This window comes from Filicampus tigris, chromosome 13, assembly GCF_054856515.1.
Source record: "Filicampus tigris isolate MCC_2025a chromosome 13, RoL_Ftig_1.0, whole genome shotgun sequence".
Lineage (NCBI taxonomy): Eukaryota > Metazoa > Chordata > Actinopteri > Syngnathiformes > Syngnathidae > Filicampus > Filicampus tigris.
In genome coordinates, this window is record NC_141229.1 from 4,536,942 (window position 1) to 4,556,083 (window position 19,142).

At 39.2% G+C, this 19,142-nt stretch overlaps 2 protein-coding genes across 4 annotated transcripts; one reads left to right on the forward strand and one right to left on the reverse strand.

Annotated features, from left to right (window-relative positions):
* Positions 1 to 141: 141 nt before the first annotated feature.
* LOC147137244 (lysophosphatidylserine lipase ABHD12-like) lies at positions 142 to 6,371 on the forward strand. 2 transcript variants are annotated; one of them, XM_086050090.1, is made up of 13 exons: positions 142 to 229; positions 436 to 537; positions 875 to 977; positions 1,074 to 1,193; positions 1,309 to 1,339; positions 1,408 to 1,453; positions 2,351 to 2,480; positions 2,548 to 2,585; positions 3,527 to 3,606; positions 3,687 to 3,769; positions 4,169 to 4,247; positions 4,332 to 4,465; positions 4,543 to 6,371. In XM_086050090.1, exons 2-13 carry the CDS (start codon positions 438 to 440, stop codon positions 4,568 to 4,570), a joined length of 972 nt encoding a protein of 323 aa, XP_085906216.1. In that variant the 5' UTR covers positions 142 to 229; positions 436 to 437; the 3' UTR covers positions 4,571 to 6,371. The 2 variants fall into 2 exon arrangements, with proteins under 2 accessions (XP_085906216.1, XP_085906217.1); XM_086050091.1 differs by having other exon boundaries at positions 4,332 to 4,456.
* pygl (phosphorylase, glycogen, liver) lies at positions 5,623 to 18,374 on the reverse strand. 2 transcript variants are annotated; one of them, XM_086050087.1, is made up of 20 exons: positions 17,825 to 18,372; positions 16,950 to 17,051; positions 16,797 to 16,875; positions 15,548 to 15,651; positions 14,684 to 14,815; positions 14,270 to 14,381; positions 14,095 to 14,177; positions 13,884 to 14,021; positions 12,998 to 13,090; positions 12,772 to 12,918; positions 11,468 to 11,631; positions 10,449 to 10,563; positions 10,258 to 10,359; positions 8,749 to 8,896; positions 7,667 to 7,725; positions 7,449 to 7,590; positions 6,623 to 6,830; positions 6,381 to 6,515; positions 6,217 to 6,283; positions 5,623 to 6,142 (listed from the first exon to the last, which is right to left on the reverse strand). In XM_086050087.1, exons 1-20 carry the CDS (start codon positions 18,065 to 18,067, stop codon positions 5,954 to 5,956), a joined length of 2,562 nt encoding a protein of 853 aa, XP_085906213.1. In that variant the 5' UTR covers positions 18,068 to 18,372; the 3' UTR covers positions 5,623 to 5,953. The 2 variants fall into 2 exon arrangements, with proteins under 2 accessions (XP_085906213.1, XP_085906214.1); XM_086050088.1 differs by having other exon boundaries at positions 5,997 to 6,142; positions 6,361 to 6,515; positions 17,825 to 18,374.
* Between the last annotated feature and the right edge of the window lie 768 nt (positions 18,375 to 19,142).

Below are 19,142 nucleotides of genomic sequence, written 5' to 3' on the forward strand. Positions count from 1 at the left end.
GATTTGCAACATCGTACAAAGCGACTCTTAAAGGCTGTTTTTAAAGACGGGTCCCTAACCCGCCTCTCTGCGTCATTCCTTCTCGCCATTGGCTATCGTGAACTTCAATCAAAAGTCTTTCCTCCAATCCCCTCAGTGCTTTCTTTCTTGACAGGAAATGCTTTAACTTAGTGTTCTTTCCAAACAATCCTCGATCGTACCTACGACAGTTTTCAAGAACAATTTGGAGGTACTTCTTATTTTTTATTTTTTGTAATAAACACTACTGTTGGGTGCTAGAATTGTTGAATGACTTTGACGTTAAAGTTTCTCAATATACACATCTGTAGAGTGTAGGGTTTCAATGGCAATTAATTAAATTTATAGTGACAGTACAATATTATGCACTTCTTACTTGTGTACTTGTATGTCTCTTTCTCTCTTATTTATTTATAGCAATGAAGGTGGCGTCGTTCCTGGTGGCTGTCTATGTGTCAGTGCCACTCATCATCTACTTGTTCCCTTGGACTCTGGCCTATGCCATATTTGCTCACTTGTGTAATTACAATTTCCAACTTCCTCCCTTTATTAGCCATTTGCTGAAGTTGCTTTTAATCACAAGATGAATCTATCTGTTAGCGACTAATTAAACCACTGGTTAGCATTAGTCACTAGTTAAAGTTAGTCTTTTGTCAAAGCTGGCCATTAGATGAAGTTAAATAACTCCTATTTTTTAATTGGTTAGCTTTTACCCACAAGATGATTAGCCAGTAGTAATAGTTACCCATTAGCCACTAGTTAAAGTTAGTCATGTATGGAACCTAGCTTGAAGCCACTTAGCTGTTACTACATTTGTAATAACCAAAATGCTAACCTTGTGCACTGTCATCTCCAGTGAGGGTTCCATATTTAGTGGATCTCAACCATCCTGAGAACGTGCTGAACCACACGTGCAATTTCTACCTTGACCCGGAGGAGGGCGTCCGCGTGGGTGTATGGTAAGCTACCACTGTCTTACAGAATTCAGCAAAATAAAAAATGCAAAAAAAAACTACTCAGAGTCTTATGAAAGTGTTTGCTTGCGTCTCCCTGAGGCACACGCTCCCTGCCAGCCAATGGAATGAGGCCGCAGGGAGGGGCCCCGAGTGGTACCACAAGGCTTTGGGAGATGGAAGTCCTGTTATCATCTATCTCCATGGCAACGTGGGCACCAGGTGACTGAAGAGGCACTTGAACCCAGCATAATGGAGCCCTGTGGGAATTACATAGGGTTTATACACAGGCAAATGAGGTTCAACTCCGAAATCCTTTGGTTTTGATTGTTTTCAGGGCCAAAGATCACAGGGTGCAACTGGTGAAGGTTTGTTATGAAAATGATCATTCACATTTATGGAAGATCTTTGCTAATATTTGCATGAAATTTTGCAGATTTTAAGCTCCGCAGGGTTCCACGTCCTATCTTTTGACTACAGAGGTATGCTCAGCTTTATTTTTATTAAATGGGAACCAAACCCAAAATCTTGGGGGGCCAGCACTAGTCAAAACTCAGTACTCTAATTAATATTGTGTTAGTGTAGTAAGAATGAAACACGAACAATGCATTTATCTCAGGGGGCAACCATGTTAGGTGAAATAGCCCTCTACTGCAGACCAGACTACAAGTGACATCACAATTGCAGTAGTGCTTTTGCCTGCTTATACAGTACATTTGAGTAGATGTTTTTTTTAAATTGGATCAATTGGAATTGCAACTGTGTCAGACTGTCAGCATCAAAGGCAACTGTGCAGATTCATTTTTGCCTATTAAACTGGCTATGAAAAGTGCTAGATGTCACGAGCCTAACGGGCTAGCTGCTAGTACTGAGCTGGCCATCGAATGTAATTTTAATCAATGACAACACAATTAATTTTATGGTTGTTGTTTTTTTTATGTTACATTAGTGATTGAACATGATTTTGCAATGGTGTTCTGTTGATGTGCACATAAAATGTGATTTGCTCAAATGCTAACATGTAGATAACCTGAATAATGAAAGCTCCAAAACAGATCAATAGAGAACTGCTAAAATGCTAGCATGCTAACCGTTGCTATGCTAACATATAGCAAGATAGAAACCTGACTTGGCCTAATGGAAGAGCAGATCAACAAGCATTTGACATCTTGCCCTGTATTCAGGTACTGTTTCTAATGAGAACTGTTAGAACGCTAGCATGCTAAGTCCTGCTATGCTAGCATTCAGCAAGATAACAAAGTGAGTAACGATAACAAAAGATCCTTGACTGACGAATAACAAAATGACATCTCAATTTTTATTATAATTATCATTCATTTCCGTGACTTCCCATGGGAAACGGATCTTGTGCGGTGTAGGCTTCGGCGACTCGACAGGACAGCCAAGCGAACGCGGGATGACCACAGACGCCCTCCACCTGTACACATGGGTGAAGCAGCACAGTGGGGGGTCTTTGGTGTGTCTGTGGGGGCACTCACTTGGTTCCGGGTAAGTTTCTTCTCTCATGTGATGTCATGGAGTCAGTGGCTCTAATGAGTCTTTTCTTTTCTTGAAGAGTTGCGAGCAACACTGCTGTAAAGGTGCAAGAGCAAGGTGGGTTGTGTACGTTTTCTGTAATCAGTGGTTGCCAAACTTTTGACACCACCTAAAACAATGCAGTACTGAGCTCTCAAAGTACACCACAGAGTAGCGCAGTAGTGTTCATCAAAAACGAGAGGTTATATTCCTAAAAAGTAAGTTCAGTATTATTGTAAGCTACTGTAACATTATGTGGTTTGTTTGAACAATAACATTATGCTTACCGGTGAATATAGGAAGATTATGGAAGCCCATTCCCGACACACACACACAAAAAAAAATCTGCCAGTAATAAAAAAAAAAATGTTTTTCTTTGGAAGGAGCCAGTCGCGCCAGTAAAAAAAAATATTTTTTTTTCCTTTACTTTTTTTTTTTTTGTCCCGCTGGTAAAAAACAAAAAAACAAACTTTCACGTGCAAGCCCCATCCACAGGCAATCTCCGTTTGAGAAAGTTGACTTTATGAAGGTATTATTTTATACTCGTATTTGACGACGTGTGTTAAAATGGTGTGAGTTGTGGTTTTATAGGCCTTTGTGCGATATAGCCCATTACGTTGAAGCAAACCGTTGCACGCACTAAGTGGGTATAACTACAGTCTCTTCAGATGCCGTCTATATCAGTCATGATTAGCGGACATAGTACAATTAAGAACTCCCGCCCCCCTTTTTTCCTCCACTGGTGGAAAAGGGGTTCTGCAAAAAAAAAAAAGGGGGTTCTGCAATTGTTTTTTTTTTTTTTTTTTTTTTACTGATGGGAATTGGCTTCTTCCAAAGGATTATTTATTTATTTATTTATTTATTTTTACTGGCGGGAATGGGCTTCCAGAGAAGACAGCGTAAAAGACAGAGAATGTGCGAATTCAGCGATCATTTCACCCTTCCACATCACATGAGATGTCATAACTTCACAAGAGCAATTAACAAATAATAACAATGACGTTTTTGTTTTTTACCAGGGTCCAACGTGGACACCTTAATTCTCGAGGCTCCGTTCACAAGTATCGGAGAGGTCGTTGTTATCTTTCCTCTGGCTAAGGTGCGACTAATTTGTGTTTGGTTACAGCTTGTTTGCGTGCGCATTAAGGGTTACCAAACGTTTTCGAATATGTCCCGTAGCTCTACACGTTCCTTCCAGGCTTCGAACTCTTCCTGTGGAACACTTTGGAGAAGAACAAGCTGCTGTTTGCTAATGAAGACAAGTGAGTTGACTAATTGAGTGCATTACACTGCCCCTAAGTGGCCAAAGCGTGCACAGCAGGTATTTATTTGCTTTCATATACAGTACTGTATTGCTATTATTTTAATTAATAATTAGTTTACTTGTTGCTAATTTATTTTCTGATTTGTCCTTTGAGTTATATTTAAAGTTGAGTTGAATTTTGAAATCATCGAATCATCATGTTTTGGAATCACGATTATTATTCTTTTCAAAATCGGCCCTGCCCTAATACTGGGTTTAAATGATTCTTTTTTGGGCAATTAAAAAAAAAAATTGAGGCTGTCCATTACTTTCAAATGTCTGCTTTTGTGTGAATAGTTAGAGAAAAATAACATTTTTGAAAACGCTGTGACCAGATCAAAGACGTCCATCTGTTCAGTTTAAAGGTGCTGACCTGTCCGTTGCTCATACTGCACGCGGAGGACGACGACATGGTTCCGTATCACATGGGTCAGAAGGTACAACAAAGCCACAATGAGCATTTTTCGTCCAAGTGGAAATGAGCAGCCTCCTCACTCCAATCCTTTTCATTTCCCTTCCAGCTGTATCAGATTTCTCTGCGCACGCACAGGGCGCGCAGCAAAGAAGTTCCGCTGGAAATGATCTCCTACCCGGCGAGTCGCGGATTCTCCCACAATGACATCTACTTGGATCCCGGTCTGTCCAAGTCAGTGGGGTGAGGATGAGACTTTTGATGCGGTGTCCCTGAGTGAAACGCGATGAAGACAATATTCCTTCTGCTTCGTCTCACAGCGATTTTCTGCAGAAGCTGCGAGAGTAGCGTGACTGTTACACATCACCACGTGAAGGCTCATGGAACGCACAGGTCACAGTTTCCCCCCCAAATTGCCAATTTGACTTCTGCTGGTGCATTTAAACTTATGAGTACAAATTAATATTACGACCGTAATTTCTTGAGAATAACACACGCTCGAAGTGTAGGTGTCAAAATTAATCGACAAATATTTTGAGAATCGATTCATCGTTTACAGCCACAGTTGAAGTTAAAATAGTCCAAATTTGAGGATTTCAGCCTAATTTCACTTACTTACATACTTATTTATTATTTTTTTGCGTGTAATCAAAATAAGACATTTGCAAACATCTGCTTTTACTTTGGGGGAAAAAAAACCCCGATCAATTTTCTCACCTATTTGTCTGACATGACCAAACTAGTAACTGAATCGTAATCACTTTATGGGGAAAAACATACATGTCAGTTACAGGTTATTCATACGATCAGAGCAAATAAAAATTATTTAAAGTAGCCCCAGAAGTGTATATCAAACTAGTAGCCTTTCGCATTTATTAGTACCCAAGAAGTACTGGAGCTCTCTGTTTCAATAACGTTGGGTAGTACATCGCTCCCTGCCGTGTGATATTGCTTACTTGTTGTTTATTTGGTTTTGTTTAATATTTAACACTACTAAATAAACAGCAATCATCGGTTAAAAAAAAGGTAATCGGGAAAAAAAAAGATTTTGCAATACTTTTTTTTTTTTTACATTTTTGTCCAACTAATCGATGGAATCAACTGTAAAAATATGCGCCCTTCACTCGATTATCATACAGCCCTTCAAAAGCGCATTTTTCCTTGTACTCATGAATACTACGCTCCCCTGATTTGCTGGTTGTTACCTACTCTCTCTGTAAGGCTGTGAAAAAAAGTCGGCTACAAAAACTGGTCGATATGCAGGCGCCATATTTTTGGCCTGCAACATATAAATGTTATTTTTCAAATCAAAAGTCAAGGCAACACTGTACAATGTTCAACCGTAGCATACAAACTGCCTTACGGTAAACATACGAATGTGAGGTGGAAAAAAGCCGATATCATTTTCATACACCTGAGATTTTAATGTGAACACTGGTTGGAAAACACTTTAGAAAAAGAAGGACATTTGACTCTCTTCTAACAGTTAGGATAGAATGTTCAAGCTGATAACTCAGGTTCTGTTTTTAGCCTAGCGCCCCCCCCCCCATGTGAGTAAATACATTTTGCAAATGCCCCCGTGAAAAATGCTGTAACAGACACAAGCGCAAGTCAATAACGTTTTTTGTTTTTTTTCCTGGCCAAGGTAAAGCGACGTGAAATGGTTACAGATTTTTTTGGGAGGGGGCGGGCGCACGTAGCGGTCGAAACAAAGAAAACCGAGGCAGCATTTTACACTTTCTTAAGCTCACGGGCGGTCTTCTCGAAGGCCTCTCGGGGCTCGCTGGGCGGGGGGATCTTGAGGTCGGTGGGCTCCACGCCCCACACCTCCGTGGCGTACTCGGTGATGGTTCGGTCGCTGGAGAACTTTCCCGTCGCCGCGATGTTCTTCACCACCATTTTGGTCCACTCCGTCGGATTCTGGAAATAAAAACACCAGTCGGGTATAAGAGAAGAGACGCAAAGAAATGGAACACTTCCGAATGGTTTATTACCTGATAGAGTTTGCTGACTTTCTCTTGACATTTCAGGTACGCTTCAAAGTCGGCAAATACTTTGAACCTGAAGATTAAGGCAAGGAAATTTGATTTGATTTGAAGTGATCGTTTAAAAAAAAAAAAAAAAAAAAAAAAAGTGACCATTTTTGTTTGCAGCCCACCGGTCGTGTTTGAAGAGCATTTCAGTCAAATCCTTGAATAAATTTGGATTTTTGGGGCTGAAAAAGCCGCTGGTGATCTGGTCCATCACTTGTTTCAGCTCCGGGATGCTCTTGTAGTAAGACATGGCGTCGTATCTTACGAAAACGGCAAATATAAAATCAAATCAGGCCGCGTGTGAAGTGGAAAATGTTTTGCGTTTTTTGCATTTTTTTTTTTTTTTTTTTCTTTTTCTACGGGCTACCCGTTTTTGTCCATCTCGGCCACGTCTTGCACTCTCATGCCGAAGATGAAGAGGTTGTCCACGCCGGCCTCCTCGGCCATCTCCACGTTGGCGCCGTCCATGGTGCCGATGGTGAGCGCGCCGTTCAGCATGAATTTCATGTTGCCCGTGCCCGACGCCTCGGTGCCCGCCGTCGAGATCTGCTCCGACAGGTCTGTGGCCGGGATCACTGAGCGACAAAACACACGCAAAAGGCAAGAATTATTATTCTGGACTTTACTTTCTTGGGCTTGAAATTAGCCAGACCGCACTCAATAAAAATACATTAGAAATAATGTGCGTTTTCTTTTTTTTTTTTTTTTTTTTTTTGCATTAGGTCCACGATAAATTTATAATTTTCCAAGCCACCTTTAATTAACCAGACTGAAAGGGAAAAAAAAAAAAATTTTTCAATGAAATAAAAAATATTAAAAAATGTATAATAAACACTATATAGGTTTAAGGGGAAGGCAACCCAAACATTTTTTGTCAAGAATATATTCTATACAGGCCCACTAGTTTTGCACTGTTGCAACTATTTTACAATAAATTTGTCCTTTAGTAAATAACTTTACAACTGTGAGGGAAAAAAAAAGGAAAAATAGTTGATTTGGCTTATTTTCTAATACATTAACATATAATAAAAAATAAATACAAAAAGAAAGGCAGAAATCAGCCCACCTCCCCCACCCGAAAAAATCTGACTACTGAAACTAATGAATACCATCAAATAATTTTGGGTTAGCGATATATGAGGAACACCTGCAAATATGACACATTGTAATACAAAAATAAAGAAAAGAAAAACCTTTCTCGGCCAAGGAGACTCTGTAGTTCTCCAGGAAGATGACTTTGAGTTTGCTTCCCACCACGGGGTCGTTGTTGACCACGCCGGCCACAGACGTGATCAGCTTGATGATCATCTTGGCCATGTGGTACCCTGGGGCGGCCTGTGGGGGGCAACAATGGTTTATATATTTCCGTGCAAGTGTGTGTGTGTGTGTGCGTAATGTTTGCAGTGTGGACCTTTCCCCCGATGATCACGGTTCGAGGTACGAAAGGCGCAGACGGGTTTTTTTTAATGCCTGCGGGACAACACACAAATGATTATTAGCGTGACTGACTAACCTGAGCGGTCTTTATGCACCAATATGAGCAAAAGTCAAAGTTGGTTAATAGGGATGTAACGATTCATCGAAAATCGATTTAAACTGCTTAAAATATACATCAATGTAAAAAAAAAAAAAAAAAAAAAAAGAATCGATATTGAAATTTTGACCACAAAAGGATTTGTAATGATAACAGTCAAATGTAATGTACATTATTTTTATTATTTTAATGTTTAGTTCTGGCACTAATAAAACACTGATAAGACAAAATGTAGTTAAACAGTCAAAATTATTACGGTAGTTCATTTTCTTTTTTTGCAGTTACAAAAAGCTACTGTTTGTAGCAAGGACAAAGTGCAGATGTTAAAATAAAAAACATCTTTTGGTCTTGAAATGAGTCATTTTGTTAAAAAAAAAAAAAGATTTTTAAAAAATCGGATCGAAATCAGGAACTGAATATCGAATCGGGGCTAAATGACTTTGAGGACAGCCACATTTCTTTTTCCAGAGCCTGTAATTATTTTCAATTTTTTCAGGGATTTCAAATTCTATGCTGATGACCAAATATCTTTACCCAGAGTGGGTATTTATCTGTCTTGGATTTTTTGTTATTTATGGATTACTGAGTGTTTGAAATGACTATGCAGAGGCACGCATAGCTTTAGCCATAGCCTGAGTGTGGAAAAAGACATGTTTGTATGCCATAATAAAAATTTACTGACAACAGCTAGTCAAGTCAATACATGCAAAAAACTAAACAAAAATATGAATCTGCACACTCCACTAAGGTTCATTAAGTACATGTTGCATAATAATATGGACAAAGTGAAAGTGTGTGTGTGTGTGTGTGTGGTCGTAGTCCCACCCACAAGCCAGTGGAATATTCCCTATGCACGTCGACAAGCATGCGTTTGTTTGGACTTGCAAGAGTGTGTGTTGGCGTGATGTTTTCCCTCAGGGGAACAACAACAACTACGTGTACGTGAGTAGTGTACGCACGGTTGTACATGGTGACGATGTGCAGGCAGTTGAGCAGCTGCCGCTTGTACTCGTGGATCCTCTTCACGTGCACGTCAAACATGGACGCCGCGTTGATCCTCACCCGGTACTCCTTCTCCAGATACTGCGCAAACTTCACCTTGTTGTCCTGAGTCACGCACGCACTCAAACACATGTACACAAATACATGCACAAACAGACACACACACACACACAAACATATCCAGACACACACACAAACACACGCACGTACACGCATGAGGCACAAAAACACACAATCATATACCCCAAAAAACACGTATATAAGTATACATACACACAGAAACACACAAACACATACCCCAAAAACATATATATACAAGTATACATACACACACAAACATATACCCCAAAAACACATATATACAAGTATACATACACACAAACATATACCCCAAAAACACATATATACAAGTGTACATACACACAAACATATACCCCAATAACACATATATACAAGTATACATACACACACAAACATATACCCCAAAAACACATATATACAAGTATACATACACACACAAACATATACCCCCAAAACACATATAAACAAGTATACATACACACACAAACATATACCCCCAAAACACATATATACAAGTATACATACACACAGAAACACAAACATATACCCCAAAAACACATATATACAAGTATACATACACACACAAACACAAACATATACAAGTGCATACACACACAGTCATGCATACAAACATGGAGATGCACACACAAATACACATGATATTCATATGCAAACACACACACATTTATACACCCCACCCCACACATACAGACAGACACACACACACACACACTAGTTTTAGCTGCACATTGGGTGTGTCGAAACAACGCAAAATAATTACTAAATACTGTAATGACAAAGAACACCGCTTTGTCAGGCTGGAGTTGTGCAATTTGCGTCCGAGCTTGCCGAATATACACACGCCTGGCCAGAACATTAGGAACACAACAACACAAGCCGTTGCGCGTGTGCGGGCTGGAGAGGGACGCGCCAACTTTTGGTCAGAAATAATGAATTTCTCCAGGAATTCTTTTCCCCACATTTCCCCCCTCGTCCCCCCGTAAGGAACACGTACTGAATTTGTATCCTCAGATTTCCTCCCACATTCCAAAAACATGCTTGATAGGTTAATTGGACACTCTAAAATGCCCCTAGGTGTGGTTGCGAGTGCAAATGTTTGTTTGTCTCTGTGTGCCCTGCGATTGGCTGGCAACCAATTCAGGGCGTACCCCGCCTATTGCCCGAAGACAGCTGGGATAGGTTCCGGCACGCCCTTGCGAGGAGAAGCGGATTGGATAATGAATGGATGGAACACCCCCCCCCCCCCCAAGGAAAATAATCCTAACTTCGCCAGTGATTAAAAATGACTAACTAGTGGTGGTAGGCTATACATTAAATTAGCAAACGATGTTTACCTTGCCATCGTCGTGTAGGTGTACAAGTACCTGTTTCACTTTGGAGACATCCCGGATGAAAGTGGAGTTGTCCACAAAGTCGTTTAGCTGCCGCAGTTGGCTGAGGTCCTTGACGTAGTCCTCGCCGATCACCTGAACGAGAAGACGGATATCGTTTGTGAAGGAATACAAATAAATGACAAATAAATCAACAAAGAAGAAAAAAAAAAAAAAAAAAAAACCTCTGCGATGAGCTCAGCCAATCCGGGGTTGCACAGCAGCAGCCAGCGTCTGGGAGTGATGCCGTTGGTTTTATTCTGGAACTTCTTCGGCTCCAGTTCGCTGAAGTCGCGGAATCTACCAGGAGGAACACAACATTGTGGAGCGGCGTAATCAGAATCTACAGCGGCGCTAATAACGCTACGAAGTCTGCCTAGCAACAAGCGCATTACTTTTGCGAGTTTGTTACAGGAGATGTGCAAATGTTGCGACGGAGTATGAGGACACACTTGTGTGCCGTTTGGCCATTTTGTGGCATTCGGCACGTTTTGAGGAAGCATCAAAGCATCCCAGTTACAAATGATTCTAATTACAAATATGAGTAAAAAGAAAACAATAGCACAAAATGAACAGAAAACAAAACTGATGAAAAGGGTTCACAAAGAAATTCAAATTAAACATAAGAATTAAAGAAAATCTAAATAAAACCCGAAATATAAATAAAATGAAAAATATTGCTTGGATTGATAGAAAGTAGAATAGGAACAAAATAAAATAAAGAAATAAAAGTAAAAATGAAATTGAAACGAAAATAAAATATATAATGTATAAAAAAAATATCAATACAATTCAACTATAGTTTAAAAATGAAAATAGTATATATTAACAGAAAATAAATGTAGAGGTTTCAAAAAATATAAAACAAAAATAATAATACCAAATACACATACTGTACTAAAACAAAAGAAAAATAACGTGAATTACTCCAAATATTTTTTTTTTGATTACAAATACAAAATAAAAAAATAGACATTGAAAATATCAAAGTCAAAATGAAATATAAATAATATATATTTAAAAAAAAAAAAAAGCAAAATAGCATGAATAAATGATAACAAATTCAAAACGCAATAATAAAATATTTGTAAAAATGACAAATATACGAACAAAACAAAACAAAAGCATGATTTACTAGAAGATAAAGTAAGATCCAATACCAACATAAAACCATTTGCCCTCAAGTGTTTGGGGCCTCACTCACACTTGGGTCTTGATGATGTCGGAGTGTATGCGAGCGACCCCGTTGACGGCGTGCGAGCCCACGATGCACAGGTGCGCCATGTTCACCCGTTTGCCTCCCTCCTCCTCGATCAGCGACATCTTGCGCAGCTTGTCCATGTTGTTGGGGAAGAGCGACGCGATCCTCTGCGGGCGTGGGAACAAAACTAATCAAAACAAAAAGTCTGCCTTGCTTAGAAATTTCACTTCCTTTTCGCTCGACCCAAAGGGCAATTGCCTGATGACATTTTCGGGGAAACCTGTTCAAGCAGTTTTTGTTTAAAGCGGGACCAAGCGACCGAATCAAACAGCCACGATGGAACATTCATGGCTTTTTTCTAACATGAGTGATTTGTTTTGTTTTGGGTTTTTTTGTCAAGCAAGACAAATCTTCACTTTTGTAGTATGAGTGTGCAGAGTGAGCTAAACAGTTAAAACTTTGACAAAAAGTATGGAAATAAGAGGAAAGATTTGGCAACTTTTAATACTAATGTTTTCCCCTAATATATATATTTTTAATTTATCCTAATATTTAATGTTTGTGTCCTAATATTTTTGCATTTACCATCCAATTTTATTTTGCTGATTTTTCAATATTTTTCATCGTAATCCTTTTTTTTTGGGGGGGGGGCATTCAAGTTTGTATTATCTTTTTTAAATATTTTTGTAATCTTTTACTATTTTAGTATTTGAGGGATGTTTGTGTCTATTCTCAAATATTTTTGTATTTTTGTTTTATTTTTAATCAAACTTATTTTTAATAAATATCTGTGTTTTTTTTAATGTCTAACATATTTGGATCATTTTCATATATTTCTTTCAAAAAGATTTTATATTTCTTCTAATATTTGGGGAGTTCAAATATCTTGGTATTCTTCCGACTAGTTTATTTTTTGTCTTACAAGTTTGTATTGTTTTCTATTTTTTGTTGTAATCTTTTCTTATTTATTTTAATATTTCTCTTTTAATTCATCATGCAATGTCTTTTTTTTTTTTTTTTAACTCATTCAACGCCATTGAAAGCTATTGATTGTACTGGGCTGGCAGTGAATGAGTTAATATTTGTGTATTTTGTGCCCAAACTCGTATCTCAAGGCACCAATGTATTTGTAACTATCAATTCATTTTTTGGGCTTCCCCCGAACCTCTCTCCCTTCGTCTATTATGGCGCAACTGCAGATGGGATGTGGTGGCACCTTGATGGCTTGCATAGTATTTTTGTTGACGTTTGTCCTAATATTTTGGTGTCTCTTCTATCATATTTTTTGTTGCGTGTGTGGCGCTCACATCCAGGTGGATCTGGTTGATCTGGTAGATGATCTGCAGGTGTCGCGGCAGGAGGGTCTCCATCAGCTCCACGGGCCAGCGCTCCAGAGCCTCGGGGAGAACCGTGTGGTTGGTGTAGGCGAAAGTGCGCTTGGTCAGGTCCCAGGCCTGTTTGGGGACGGAGTTGACGTTTTCTCAGCCCGGGACAACGAACAAGCCCACACCCAGAACGTCCAGTAAGACTCACCACGTCCCAGTCCAGCTTCTCGATGTCCACGAAGATCCTCATCAGCTCGGGGATGGCCATGGCTGGGTGGGTGTCGTTCAGCTGGATAGCAACCTGCAATCACAACATCCATTTTCCATCCAAAACGCTCTGAACATTAGTAATGCAAGCAACAGCTCAAGTCCTTTTCCAATATTAATATTTTTTCAAGTATTTATTTTTCATCAAATATTGCATATTTTTCATATTATGTAATAATGTTTTTGTAGTTTTCCTAATATTTTAGTTTTTTAATATTTTTTGTATTTTTTCCAATATATGTATTTTTTCTATTATTTACTTTTTTCTGTTTTGATATTTTAATCTGTTTTTATTAATAATTTCCTAATATTTTCTGACTTGTATTTCTATTTATTTCACATATTTTTTTTCCTCCAATATTTTTTCAATAGTCTTAATATTTATTGGTCATGTATATTTTCTTTATCATTTTTGTATTTTTTTCCTTTTTTTTTGTAATGTTTATATGTTTTTTTTTTTTTTTTACTATCAGTAGGTTTTCTAATATCTGTGTATTTTCCCTTTCGTATTTTTTTTTCAAATATGGTTTTTTTTTGTTTTTTTACAATATTTCTATTTTATTTGAACATTTATTTTACTTTTTTAAATTCCCCAAGATTTGATTATATTTTTGCCTTTCTAATTATGTTATTTTATATTTGTGGTTTTTTTTTTTTTGTATTTTCCTTAGATTTTTTATTTTATTCTCAGAATTTTGTATTTTTTTCCTAATTAAAAAAATAAAAATGTGAAAGACTGTGCCATCATACTGTGCCATCATAACCAGCAGTGGGCACACAGGCCAACTCGTTTACCATTCATTTCTACTTCCTGTTTGAGGTCTCACTTTATCGGGGAAGCTGTCGAACGACGTGCGTCCGGGTGTCCCCTTCTTGGTGGTCTTGAAGCGCCGGATGATATCCTGCAGGGTGGCGGCCACCACAAAGTACTCCTGCTTCAGACGCAGCTCTTTGCCCTCGAAAAACTGAACCACACACGGACGGAAAGGACGTTTCATTTCAAGCATCTTCAAGCGCCAGTGGCGTTTGAATGCTTACGTTGTCGTTGGGGTAGAGCACTCGGGAAATGTTCTCGGCCAGATTGCGGTCCAGGACGGCCTGGATGTAATCCCCCACATTAACTGTGTCGACACATGAATGCTTTCATGCAACACGTCCTCTTTCCTCACAAAGAGAGAGGAAACGGTCTTGCAAGAGTAAACGGGGCGCTCACAGTCTCTCAGGTTGAAGTCGTTGGGCGCGCGAGCCGACCACAAACGCATCGTGTTGACCGTGTTGTTCATGTAGCCTGGGATGGGCGTGTCATACGGCATCGCCAGCACCACCTAAATGGGTCAAACACACGGACAGGATGAAGTCGCCGGGCCCCGACGATGGATCCCCCTGTAGTGGTGCACCCTAAAACAAACACGTCACATCTACAGACTCCTGTTTAAATGATAATACAATCAGTTATTGATTGTTTGCTTCCATTGAGTGTTTTTGTTTTGTAATCCGGCCCACCTGAATGTTTACGCAACCTGCAACCTGCAATACTGTCTTAGAGCACCATACATGAAGCATTTTATCTCTAACATAAATACACGGTGGTTGGATTTTATCAATAAGTAATATGCGACACGGATACCTGCGTGTCGACCCACTTGGTGCCATCATTGGTCTCTTCCACGCGTCCGTAGAAGTGAACGGGCAGCATGTACTCGGGGCGGGCTTTCTCCCAGGGGTTGCCGTGACGCAGCCAGTCGTCTGCCTCCTCCACCTGCATGAGCAAGAGGAAGACGTCAGACGGTGATGATACGCTGAAAAAATATTGTTTGCCAAACATTTTGGGTGTTTTTCCCCTCTCTTTGTATTTTTTTTCAAAATATTTGTTTGTGCTCACATTTTTTTGTAAAAGATTTGAGATTTTTTTTTCTCTAAAATTCTTATTCTTCCCAATATTTCTTCTAAAAAAATTTGTACGAATGTTTTGTTTTTATTTATTGTTTTTTTTCCTCCTATTATGATAATATATTTATCATCTAATTTGTTTAACAAAATATTCATGTTTTTCTTTTTATCATTGTTTTTGTGTAACAAGTTTGCATCATTTTCCTGATATCTTTCTGGCTATTTTTGTATATTTCTTCTCATATTTTTTCAAATCATTTTGGATATTTCCCCCAGCTTTTGCAAATATATTTTGTCCATTTTTCTGCAAATATTTTGAATATTATTTCTTTGGCTCTTGTTAAATCATTTTGCTAATCCGTGCAAAAGTGCATGTTTGCACTGGATGCCTGAACTGCAAATAAGGAGGAATCCAAAAGGGCAAAAAAAAAAAACTTTTTGTCTGCGTACTTCAAACGGCCACGTTACCGGTAATGATTAGCTTGTGCTGCATAGTGACCTACTCAACTTTGACCCCGTGCCTGATTTCGTAATAATAATTTCAAAAAAGAAAAGAAAATGATTAGAGCTGCACTATGAAGCGGTGCTTTTGTGTACAGACCTGCCAGCCGTCCCTAATTTTCTGGTTAAAGATTCCGTATTCGTAGCGGATGCCGTAGCCGTACGCTGCCAGTCCCAGGGTGGCCATGGAGTCCAGGAAGCAGGCTGTCGGCAAACAAATGACACGTTTATTGATGCGGGTTGCTTCTTTTTAATGTGTTTTTAATGCTTTGATGCCCACTGAACTGAGCTCTTGATTATGTACAATCCATCACATTGATATCGTCAGGTATCACATCAATATTGGTTATGTATTGACATTGCCACGTATCATAGTGTTATCTCAATATAACATATCAATATCATAATGTAGCGTATCATTATCGCAACATAGATCGATATTTTGATGCAACTTGTAATATATCGATATTATGCTGTATCACAGCAATATGACAATGTATCATATCGTTGCAATGTATCATATTGCCATTTCAATACTGATATAATGTATCATGTATGTATCACATAGATATCGCAAAGTATTGTACCACGACCATGATCATATCGATAGTGCCATCTATTGTATTAATATCGGCACGTGTCATATTGGTGTCATGATACTGATAAAATGATTTAGCATATCGATGTCGCAAGGTATCATTTCAATATCAGTATTAGGTTGCCTTTGTAAAGTATATTAATATCACAAAGTATCGTACAATATCACAATGTAACGTACCACTACCGCAATGCAACATACCGATACAGCAATGTGTTGTAACGATATTGTGATTTTTGTACCAATATGGCAATGCAGCGTCCTGACATTGTGATCTATCGTACCGATATTACATTGTACCATATCGATATCGTGATGTGTGTCCATATTTCCAAGCATCACATCGAATTTACTGATATCGAATTGTCAATTGTTAGCTCATGCTTATGGTGTTTCCCTTTTAAGTGTTAGCATACAAAAAGCTAAGCTATGTGGTTGTTTGAAATATGCGACATCTTGTTGCTTTTATTTATCATTTGACAGTAAACGTCAAGTGCGAGTGACAAAAAACAGCTCTTTTTGGAAGAATACTTACTAAATTTACGACCCTCGTATCTTGGGTTTGCGCTTTCAAGTCAAAGCTGAACAAAACTGGCCGGCTCTTATCTCGAGGCTGTACAACCATGTATTGTAACACGTCTGGCTCGCGTTCACACGCCTCTCCGCCCTCATAAACCTTCCTGAGACCGGGCAACCAGTCAAATATTTCTTATTGTTTGTCTTTTCTTGAACGCCTTCAACTTTTTTCTACCTGCAAGTCTGCCCAGGCCTCCGTTGCCCAGACCCGCGTCCTCCTCCACCTCCTCCAGCTCCTCCATGTCCAGGCCAATCTACACGGCATACACAGCAACACAACATGCTAACAAACACATACTATGGTGGTATGCAAATGAGCCGGTCTGACCTGGTAGATGGCTTCGTCGCAGGCGTTTTGCAGACCCAGGTTGATCATGGTGTTCTGCAGTGTGCGACCCATGTAGAATTCCAGGGACAGGTAGTACACTCTCTGCACGCAGTCACACAAAACAGAAAGAATTCAAGCACCGATAAAAGTACACCATAATGTGCAAGCGAGGACACGTTGTCCATAAAAGCATAACTTGGGATATCAACTGCGTGTTTGATACCAGTACGAGTACTCAATGACACCGATACCTCTAGTACTTTTGGTGCATAAAATATCATTTAACACCATGACAAAACATTGTGCACAAAACCTTCCTTTCTGACAGATGATGATTCTCCGATGAAACTGCCGTAGTATAGCGCCAACTATGGGAGAGGAGGACTTCATACAATACAAATACAACATTCTACATATAGAGCACCGGTAGATTTATCTTATAAAACATATAGCTAATTAACAAGATATTAAAAAAAAAAAGTTTTTTTTACTCTACACCAACCTTTCTCTTCACGACAGGTTTTCAACAGCACATGGCTGATGTGGCTGAGCTGTGGTAGTCCATGAGTGAAAACAAAAACAAAAAACAAAAACACAAACCTCACTAGTTAACGAAGCAGCAAAAAGGAGAGGGTGCACTAACAATAAACTTTGATGTCAAGTAGGGGGCCGCAAAATATCATCCTGCGGACCACAAATGGTCCCCAGACCTTAGGGTTAAGAACTTTGATATAAATGGTCAATAATACAATTTAAAAATGAGAATATTTTTTTATGCGAGTGTGTAGGTGTCCCTAATGAAATGTCCATGAATTTTTGTTTGTTTATTTTTGGTTTTGCCTTTTTTTTTTTTTTTTTTACTTTATCGCTCGTACCTTGGGGTCGGCCTCGTAGTAGAACTGCTGCGTCCGGATCCAGCGGCCCACCAGGTAATCGCGGACGGTGTGCGCCAGGGCGAAGTAGTAGTCCCGCGGCGTGGCGATGTTGCGGTCCTTGACCAGCGTGAAGTGCAGGTGGCGGTTGAAGCCCTTCTTCAGCTCGGCCACGTTCTCCACGCCCACGATGCCGCGGATGCTGATTTGCTTGCGCTTCTCCTGGTCGGTCAGTAGGGCGGCCATCGCTTTGCCGGTTTTTCTGTACGCCTCGAGTGCGTCTGAGTCCGGGTAGTTGCTGTTCTGTCAATCGGTGAGTGGAGTGACTGGAGCTCCGGAGGTGAGGAAGTCAGCTGTCATTGGTAGGTGGGGGCAGGGGGGGGCGTGTCCCTTTAAGAAAGTAGAAAGCCAAGTTTCTTTCGCGTTGCGTCCTCCTCGACTTTAAGTCAATCAGCTTTCAGCAAGGTCACTTAAAGACCTTGTATGTATATATCAATTACTTTTTTTCATATATGGAAATTAACAAATCAGTAGTATTTTTTTAAATGTGACGTTTCTCTCCTCCTTTGTGTCTTTACGTCTCATCCTAACTGCTGTCAACATTTTGACCAATCAACTTCCAGGAAGAATACTTTCAGCCAATCAAGTTTTGGCAAGTCAACTTTCGACCAATCAGCTCACTGCTTTTCCATCGCTTCTCTACTTTGGAGCTCACATTAAAAACACACGCAATATAACATAGAAAATATGAATACATGAATTTTAAAAATATGAAATTTGTTAAATTATTGATCTCTTATCACTTCTAAATGTGACGTTCCTTTCATATTTTTTTCTCCTTCACCGTTCCTCAAATCAAGATAAACTTTTTGGCCAATCAAATTCCAGCAAGTGTACTTGCAGCGAATCAGCTTTCAATATTTCACCTGTCGGTCAATCAACTCTCTACTCATCCCTTCGCTTCTCTATTTTGTTGCCCTCATTAAATAAATATAGAGACATGCAATAAAACAAATGAGTTATGAACGTATTAATTAAAAAAATTCGACATTTTTTACAGTCACAGGATCAGCTTTCAGCAAGTCAACTTTGAGCCAATCAGCTCTCTTGTCTTCCTTTCCCGTCTCGATTTATGTGCGCAAATTAGATACAGTTAGTGTAAAAGACACTGAAAGAAATTTTAAATTAATGAATTAAAATTGTTTTGTAACTTTTTAAAATGATTATTTTCAAAAAGTATATTTGTTTCACCTGATTCGCCTCTCAGCCATTTAAGTTCATTTTTTTGGCCATTGAGCTTTCAGCAAGTAAACATTTGACC

Coding starts and splice junctions, on each gene's coding strand:
- LOC147137244 (XM_086050090.1), top strand. CDS start 438: ATGAAGGTGGCGTCGTTCCTGGTGGCTGTCTATGTGTCAGTGCCACTC. Junction 538..874: donor TGCCATATTTGCTCACTTGT/GTAATTACAATT, acceptor TGTCATCTCCAG/TGAGGGTTCCATATTTAGTG. Junction 1,340..1,407: donor ACAGGGTGCAACTGGTGAAG/GTTTGTTATGAA, acceptor GAAATTTTGCAG/ATTTTAAGCTCCGCAGGGTT.
- pygl (XM_086050087.1), bottom strand. CDS start 18,067: ATGGCCGCCCTACTGACCGACCAGGAGAAGCGCAAGCAAATCAGCATC. Junction 14,178..14,269: donor CGACTTCAACCTGAGAGACT/GTGAGCGCCCCG, acceptor GTGTCGACACAG/TTAATGTGGGGGATTACATC. Junction 7,726..8,748: donor CATCGTCACCATGTACAACC/GTGCGTACACTA, acceptor GTTGTCCCGCAG/GCATTAAAAAAAACCCGTCT.